Genomic DNA, 9415 nt, shown 5'->3' on the forward strand with positions numbered 1-9415 from the left:
AAAAGGCAAGCACAAATAACCTATTCAACTCTAAAAACTACACTTCCAGCATCCATCCTTGAAGACATATTTGCAGTGTTACACCAGCCTGTCTCCCAGTTTTTTGGGATAGCAGCTTCACCTCAAATCTATTGACTTCAGTACAGAAAGCAGTGCCGTACCAGACAAGTTTTGTATATCCAAGATAAATAAGTTTGAGTAAATGAAATGGTTGTGACCAAATAAGAAACAATAAGCTACATTAGACAATTTCAGCAAAGTATGGTGTCAAAGACAATAAAAAAAACAACTAAGATGCAAGAGGTAGGCCTTGTTTTCTACAGAAACGTATTTTTAACTACTATTAGCAAGTCACTAGTAATAAGCCAACTATAGTTAATCAAAGACTGTCTGGGCTCTCTCACAGTGTGTTAACAACTTCAGAGCACACATGAAAACCTCAAGTATCTTCAGTAGGACTTCACCTCAACCTAGCCACGATGAATGATCACCCCTCCAAGTAAAAGCAACGTATAAAAGATCTACAGGGAAAGAATCAGGCTATAAGTTTTACTCTGGTGTCATAACAACCTTCGGACAGCAAAATCTTTCCATAGGTGAGAAGAATTAGTTCAAGAAATATGGTGTTAAAGGGCTTAAAGTTAAGGACATTGCTAGACTAAATTGCAGATTTCTTAATTCCTTGATAATACAAGCAGAAGTTGAAGAAAAGTTTAGAGTTACTTACTTTGGGAGGGGAAAAACATCTTCAAACGTCAGCAAACTTGTTTTCTGCCTCTTAGTTTTCAGATACAGAATATATTACCCGTGTACAAGATTAACTCTGCAACTTTCAGTAAAATTGTACCTCAAGTCTTTCTCAAGTATTAATAAGGTAAAAACTCTCAGAATAAACTGAACATTTCTAGTGTCATAACACACAGATGAGGGCTTCTGCTCTGCTCAGAGAAAAGCATAGTAAGTCTAAATGGACAGGTATGCAAAAAAGAAAGCAAGTTTTGTCCAAATCGGGCATTTCACTTCCRCATTTAACAAAAAATCATGGAAAAATAACTAGAATTCAAGCCTAAATCACATTTCTTCCCCCCAAAACAAGTATTACATATTTCCTTTAACAAGTCATAGGCTCACCTTCTGTCACTAGCTGCTCCCCTTGAAATTCTTCATCAAATATCATGTTTCTCAACAGACTGTTTTCTGGGACTATGTATTTTGCTACCTGAGGGTTACACATCATGGCTCTATTAAAGAGATAAGAAACAGACTTTAAATTTTACATATTACTGGAAACATCAATCTGAAAAGGATTCCCAGGGTAAGAATCTACCATCGTTTTAACTTGTATCATTTCTGGAATACACCAAGCTCACATTTGTGAACATACTTTTAAGTTTGAAGCCTTCTCATAAGCTTAAAACTTGGGAGAGAAAAAAAAACAACCAAAAAAAAAAACCACACAAAAACTCACACTGCTCTATCGCTGCAAAGTAAAAGGTACCAAATCATGGCTATCATAGGCCTATCTTTCCAAGGTGCACACTTATTCTCTACCCTGAGTTACATCTACCTAGATTTTTGGTAAGTACTTCAGGTGTACAAGTCATTTTTAAATCATCACAGTAAAGATGAGAATGCTATTTAGATGCTGAGGAAAAGTCTCTTGGGGAGAAAAATCAACTAGTCAATGGCAGAGTGGCAGCAGGTGCCAGCAAACAGCTGGGACACAGGGCTGAAGAACATGACTGAAAATGGAGCAGAAAATACTGGCAGGCATGGGGATATAAATAGTCTGGGGAGAGAATAGGAAGCTACAGGGCAGTAATGGAGAGCCTGGCACTCAAACTTCAGAAGGAGTCAGAGCCTTGGAGGTAGCAAGAATGGAGTGCCTATGCAGAACCCAACTGCCTCAGCACGAGTAATTGTGACCTCCCCTCTTCCCCCTAAGTCTCAAGACACTTACCGGGCTGCTGACTGGGTATATTTTCAGAGCAAAGAACTTGAGCCAGAAGTTGGCACATTGGGCAGACTTTTTCATTTCACAGTTGCGCCCGAATTCCAAATCAGGGTCTCACTGTATTACACACCTACCGAATAGGGCTTCACTGCCTTACTACAGTCCTTCACCTCAAGAGATGAACGTCCCTATTTTGGGATTCAAAGGAGACTTCAGAAAAGCTCTCACCAGGAAACAACCAACTAGACCACTATGTTCACGAACCTAAATGTCTGCTGACTAATAAAACCAGCAACTAGAAGTTTCATTCACATACATACCAGTGTCCTCAAGCCAAACACAAAGAAGTTCCAGACACTACCTACACAGGTGTACCAAGCTTCTCAGCTAGTTTTCTGTTGATCAGTAGAGAAAATCTTTTACCTTAGCATTCTGCCCTCCAAGGTGGTTTCAGAGATAGTGAGCACTGCCTCAGAAAGAGTTCATATAAAAATCAGTAATAAACATCTGAAAAATCTCAGACCGGTTTGCTATCAAGAATACCATACACACAACTATTTCATGAGCTTTTTATTCAAAGTCATACGTTTAAATTCAGTTACATTTAATATTTGGTTTAGATAATAATAAATATGATGGCTTTCCTAAAGTTTCTGGCAATCACATCTGAGAGCAATAGCGAGAGACTGCCATCCATTGAAGAAAATTTTGCACTGAATCATGATCAGCATCCTACTACTCTGCTCATTCTTAATGTTTTGCATCATCATTGTACACCATACACAGTAGAAGACAAAAGTGTCATTAGAAGCAGAGTATCCCAGCCAATTTTTGTGCATTTGAGTTATACAAATTGAAATAGAGTGACCTCCTTTAAGCATGGTAAGGTAAGATATATCCTAGAAATTTCATTTGCATCTGTTATGACCATATGTAGCTGTTATTTCTCTCAAACACACATCCACTCACACTCTATCTTCCTCAACTTAAGTCAGCAAAAGAAAATGTGGATCTCGCTCAAAATTTAATACTATTGAATTTCTACACTACTCCTTTCAAAAGAATTTTGTTTAAAAATTAAGGCTACATACATGTTGGAAAAGGGATAACAAGAGAAACAACAACTCTCTTCCAAAACAAAAACGCCCCCCCCCCAACCAATATGCACAACTTCAGAGAACATAAAAAGAAAAAAGAAGAAAAAAAGGAAAACTAACTAGTATCATAGCCGCAGTATGTAAAAAACCTGCCAAACATAAGACTTACTGGAACTCTCCATATCAAGGTCTTTTGTTTTGTTCTTGCCACTTTTATAAGCATGTTAAAACCCATACTGTTGGTAGCATTACACCTTTAGTTTTAACATTCTATTAAACATCTGTCTACTTTATAATAGCAACCCACAGTATTCCATCTTACCTACGATATTGCTGTCTGGAAATTTCATCTCCCCAAAAAAAACATATTGCTGATAACATCTTTGTTTTATGGAAGTTTTTTTCTTTTTCCACAGGATTCCATGTTACAGTAATCACCTGATAAAAGACATAGTCAACATACTCAGAAAAAAATTCTTGTAGTTGGTACTGATTGGAAAATTACTGCAATACAAGTGAAACAATGTTAAACACAAGTTAAGTGAAACTTTAATGAGAAACTTCTGATATGCATAGTCATTGAACACATCTATTTTAAATTAATGAAATTTGTCCACAATTAGGTATACTTACCTCATGTGTTCCTTCTTTTAACACAAACCTCTCTGGAGACACCGTCATTGCATGAGGATCCATAACTGTTTTTGTCTCAAGATCAGCAAAGCACAATGCTCTAACATAGGCAGCGCGAGAACCTGTGTTTCTCATGCGGAAAGAAACTTTTCTTAATCTTGCAGGCAATAATCCATTCAGTGTTATCATGTAATTGTCCGACAGTTTTTTAACATTTTCTAAAATGATATTGCTTGTTCCTCCATATCCAGACAGAGGTATCTGAAAATAAGCAGTACACTTCAGATGAAAAGTATTTCTTACTAAATTTCTGTAAAAGATAATATTAGGGTTAAACTATACAAAGAGCATATACTACACAGCATGACAAAACACTCAAAATGTGAACTGAAATGACTTTGCAAGGAAGAAAATAAGCCTAAATTTATTCAACTTCAGTTTCAAGTTTTGCTGAAAATTAGTTTAAGGTTTTTCTATAAAACCAGGCAAGTTCAGAATTTTTTTTGACAGTTCTAGAGTTAAAATCTTGGGCAACTTTTAACATACTACATAACATCTTTTTTATTTCAAGAGGGGAAAATGTGTGAAGTCAAGCTGTTGAATGTTCAGACTAAAATTTAGTGCCCATACCATATTTAGCAAGTAAACAGATACACGTACTGAATATCTTGAGAAGTTTAARTTTTTAAGTAGAGAGCACTACTCAGTGCTAGACTTTTCTTTAAAAAAAAAAAAACACACACCCCCACACAAGAAATGCTTCAAATTAGTAGAAATTAGGATGGGACTCTTACAGTAAACTTAATTCCTGGCTGTGATCGAACCCCCAGCTGTTTGATTTCCAGCTTTGCAAACATGCAAGTTATACGAGTAGGTGCAAACTTCAAGTATATATTAGTATCTTCTCTGGGACGGATTTTGAGCTCCCAATTACTAGTTAAGCGTTCCTCTGTTCCAAATATACTTTGCAGCTATTAAAAAAACCACAAGATATCAAAAGTGAGCAAGTACAATAAGAAAATATAGAGTAATAAGACTTCCTTCATTAACAACCCAAAATTAACTTCATCAGGCACTGGATTAAGTTGACAGCAGGAAATATTTGAGGCTGCAATGACTCTAAACAGAGTAGTAGTGGAGAGACATGGCTTTTCAGTTGGAGTATTGCATTTTTACAGCTTTTACCAGCCACAGATTCCCAGCCAACCTGTTTCATTTTGCTGCCTTATTTTCTCTAAAGCAGTCAGGACAAATAGAGATGATTACAGAGGGAGGCATATAAAAAAATTTTGGGCACCTAGCACTGCCAGTTGATTTTCTGGTCACAACAGGAACAGTAAGCAAGAATCTACTAAACAATTCTGTCCAGGTCAGAAACAGCCTTTATTGATGAGTAATGAAATTTGAGCCATATTGGTGAAGGATCTCTCAGATTCTTAAACTCAGGATCATCCTCCAGAATGAGCCAGAGAAATCCAGCCACCCTTCAAAGGAAAGAATACAGATGAACCAGTTAACAACTGGAAGACAAATTTTCTAATGAACCCAGGAAAACCATCTCTGAAGTACTTCCAGAATGAAAATCAGGCCTGATGTCCAGAACTCTGTACAATGACCATGGTATCTCATGTATCATTACATATAGTTAGCAAAATTCTTCTCTGTGAGAAGTCCAAAATCCAAAACCTATATGGCACTTAAAACGTGCCACATCTTTCCAAGCACTGTTACAAGTCCATCAATAACATTTTCAGAATGTGTCTGACTCCTCTCTGATTACAGATGCCTTCCCAAGACAAAGATGAGGAAGGCATCTCACCTTAGTGTCAAGATCTAACAGACCACAGGCAGAAAAGAGTAAACCAGCTTTGATCCCAACCAGCTTCAGAATCAAGCAGGCAACAATACAGGACCCCACGGTGAACCAAAACAATTGTTGAAAGGCAGGCAGAAAATTAAAAAGATTTCCCCAYCTCAACTCTTAATGTATGCTTACTGCATGAATGTACCTACAAAATTCTATTCAAAGCAGAAAAACTATTCAGTTTGGTCTGTTCCACTGAACTAGCAAAACTAGACGTTTAACCCTTAACCTCATTTAACCCTTCTAGACTGAAGGCAGATCAATGATCTGCTATTCCAAAATAGCAAATCTGAAATTTGCTTTCTGTGATGAAATTCAATTGCAGAAGTCCCCTGCAATTTGATTCCCAGTCTAATTCAGCTATTACTGAGCAAATGCTACTACAAGTATTAAACAAGTTTTGACAGTTTTATTATAAACAGATTACCTTGATAGTTTTGTCATAAACATGAAATAGAAGTTTACATTAGTTACCTGAAAGCAGTCCTGATCCTGGCCTCTTATCAAGAGTCTTAAATGTTGAGTCACAGACAAAGAGTTATTTCTTAGAGTTAACTTCTGCTGACTGAAAAATATGAAGTTAAATTATATTGTGCAGAAAACTTAAATTAAATGCATCTATTTATTCATGGAAATGATGGAAGTGGGACAGCCAGTTTTACAGCCATTTCATTAAAAAAAAAATCACCTCCTGTTACAGCATAATATATTAGTTCATGAGTTATTTCTGCATTCTCAAAATTACACATTACAACATTATATACCATTACATCACTCCTCATGCAGGAAAGAGTTTTTCTGAAGCTCAAGTATTGCACTTAGTAGCTTAAATTCTTGAAGCAAGCAGCAGTTGCGTCAATACAAAAGACTCCTTAAAAAAAAAAAATCTTTTAAAGACGTAGTTATGATCAAATATTCAGGACCACTAATTTATGCAAAGTCAAAGTCCTTCAACCATCAGAAAGGTGAGAGTAAACAGAGGTGGAGAAGTGCTTTGATTTAAGTGTATTATTGGTCATACAGAAATGGCTTACATTTCAGTGAATGTAATATTCACTCAAATCATTACAAGAATATATCACTGAAAATTTTATCCTCAAAATCCTCAGTCTTTTGTAATTATTCTTTTTAACTCTCAAGAGACTAGAATTTAGAAATGAAACCTTTCCCTCTGATCCTACATAGGGGAAGTAAGTTTGACCCAGCTTCACTGGAACAGTATTAGAGAACTAAATTAAGCTAAGCATAGTTTTTCCTTTTAATATACTTCTCAACAATGATGGCGCCACAGAAAGTTATGGCTGCATCAGTTTGATCAAAAAAATTATTTTTCCTCTGACATATCCTGGCATTGACTGGAAAATATTTAAGTATCCAAAACATGTTATTTACAAATAAGAAAAACAAAAATCAACAGCTTTACTAGATACTTTTTCTTTAAAATGTTATAATAATGTTATGTTAGCAGAGCATTCTGGTAACAATGCAGATTAATTACAAATTAACACAGATTACAGATAGAAATCAGAAACCCTTAATACTTTCTTCAGGGTAAGACCCCACCATATGCAGAAAGCCAACAAAATGGCTTGTCCTGGCTCAAAGTAGAGGTTTGGCTCCTCGCTTTAACTCATTCACTACTACCAGCTGCTCACTCCCACCATTCACTTTAAGACTTCTAGCACTCAGACCCTTCCTTAACAGAGGTAGGAAACTTCTGTCATTTTAGTGAGTAAAAAGCCAATCGCAACAGGGTCTAACAACTCCTAAGGCTGACAAAAAGGAAGAAATCATGCAATTAGATGCAAGGATGGAAAGAGGAAGAGAGGGCAAAGCCTCCCCCCAAATTTCAGTGGCAGAGACTTTGTATTCTGTTGGAACTAAAATTTCAAAAATAATTTCTGCTTCCTAAACCCAGTGGTAAAACAGAACTATTTTTCAGGATGGAAAGAAAATAAAAAGGTAGCAGCATAAAAGGAAGAGAAAGTTATCCCCAAACAAACAGGCAAAGATACTATTTTAGAAATACACTATTTTGACTAACAAAAAAAGGGAATGTAGCTAACAGACTTGTTGGCTACAAATATGGATCACTTAAAAATATTAACAGGGAACATCATTATATTACTCAAAAAGTTCAGTACCAAAATGACAGTGGATTAGTCCAGAAAGTAATACTTAAAAGTCCAGAAATCTGCAAAACTTACAGCCTCAACATACAAAAGCAGCAAAGCATATCTAGACAATTCTGAACAGTTTCATTAAAACTTGAAACACTGAAGCTGGAAACTTGAAACTAACTAAAAATTTAGACAGGAACTCTTCATTGTCTGAAGGGTAGGTAACCATAATCAGGGGTGCAATGGATTCTCCATCACTAAGAGTGTTAATATCAGAATACATTCAAATTCAAATTCAGGGAAATACAACAGCTTGTGCTATTCAGAAGGTCAAACATTACCAAAGCAGATTCTTCTAGACTTAACACCTACGAAGTGGAAAAAAAAATCCAAAAGATTCACTACTAGCAAAAGATAGATGTCAAAAGAATCTATAGAATTTTTACATCAACTTACTTGGAAAATATTTTTTCCTACAGTTCTATTTACATAACAATCTTACAAAACCTGTTATTATTCTAACTATAACTAAAGAGTCATGAAGAATACAAAAAGTTTCAAGAAGATCACAGTTGGTTTCCAAAATTTTTATGTATAAAAAAAGATTTGTAACATACTGTTTCTCTCATTGAGTGCACAAAACTGCTTAGCTTATCACCTGTGGATTGTTAATCTGAATAGAGACAATACAGGGGTTTTACTGTAAGTAAATGCATTATAAAATCCTTAACATAATATTCTGTATGAATGGCTGCCCTACTTATACTTACACTGATCTTCCAAGCGTTACACCTCCCCAGGCAATGAACTGCTTGTTGGAGAGAATGGGTGGGATGTCTGTGCAGGCAGCAGCAGTGGACACAGGTCTGTTTTCCATGTTCTCCACCTCGCCTTTCAGCACCACTTCATACTGAGGCCCGGAAGGCAGCACAAGGATTTTCAAAGTACTTAAAAATAAATAAGTAAATAAATAAAGACCTCACCACAAAATAAGATTAGCAGATGAATACAAAAAAAAATGAAAAAATATAATAGACAAGCCTTTTTATATTATCTTTTCCATTAAGGAAAAAATACATACATACATATATACATTCATATTTATATATTATTTATTTATTTTAGTTTTAGAATAAAGGTCATCTTTATACATGGCAAACTTTAAATCCTTTGGGCTGCAGGCCCCTGCACCTCAAGCTGTCTTTTGAAGTGTTTCATCTGGAGATGATTCAGGTAAGTATTTCAGAGACTACAGTGATGTAGAGTTATTTTTTGCCCATGCTAACTTCTGATTGCTTCAATAGACTGATTTTGGAGAGAAACATGAAATCTGATTGTCTCTACGCACATTAAAGAAGTACCTTTTGTAATATCTGTGAAACTTCAAGAAGTTGTTACTAAATATGAGATACCCAAGAGTTTCAAAGTTAAACTCTAAGTCCTGTTCACAACGGGAGTGTTATAATACACAAAACCAAGATTGTCTTCACACTTTGCTTCCTGGGATCACTGCAGGAAAGAATACTAGGCCCACAGACAAGGAATCAGCTGCCCCAGGGTCGGGGAGGAGGAGAGGGGAGGAGGAGAGGGGAGGAGGAGAGGGGAGGAGGAGAGGGGAGGAGGAGAGGGGAGAGAAAAGAAAAAAGAGAGCCATAGGGCAGGAGGAGAGGGGAGAGAAAAGAAAAAAGAGAGCCATAGGGCAGGAGGAGAGGGGAGAGAAAAGAAAAAAGAGAGCCATAGGGCAGGA

At 36.3% G+C, this 9415-nt stretch overlaps 1 protein-coding gene across 10 annotated transcripts in view; it reads right to left on the bottom strand.

Annotated features, from left to right (window-relative positions):
- The window catches only part of CEP192 (centrosomal protein 192), a 75522-nt gene that overhangs the window by 27413 nt on the left and 38694 nt on the right, over nt 1-9415 (bottom strand). For 8 of the 10 annotated variants that reach the window (XR_003253033.1, XM_026063068.1, XM_026063074.1 and 5 more), the window contains exons 27-32: nt 8439-8615; nt 6023-6113; nt 4479-4655; nt 3685-3945; nt 3374-3489; nt 1132-1241 (exon numbers count right to left, since the gene is read on the bottom strand). Coding sequence is in view for 9 of the 10 variants with exons in the window: in XM_026063068.1 (XP_025918853.1) it covers nt 1132-1241; nt 3374-3489; nt 3685-3945; nt 4479-4655; nt 6023-6113; nt 8439-8615 (932 nt within the window). In the remaining variant the exon portion in view is untranslated. The remainder of the gene's footprint in view (nt 1-1131; nt 1242-3373; nt 3490-3684; nt 3946-4478; nt 4656-6022; nt 6114-8438; nt 8616-9415) is intronic. The other 2 variants (XM_026063069.1, XM_026063070.1) reach the window with 2 other exon arrangements.

The sequence above is a fragment of the Apteryx rowi genome, unplaced genomic scaffold (genome assembly GCF_003343035.1).
Source record: "Apteryx rowi isolate R43461 unplaced genomic scaffold, aptRow1 scaffold_199, whole genome shotgun sequence".
Taxonomy (NCBI): Eukaryota; Metazoa; Chordata; class Aves; order Apterygiformes; family Apterygidae; genus Apteryx; species Apteryx rowi.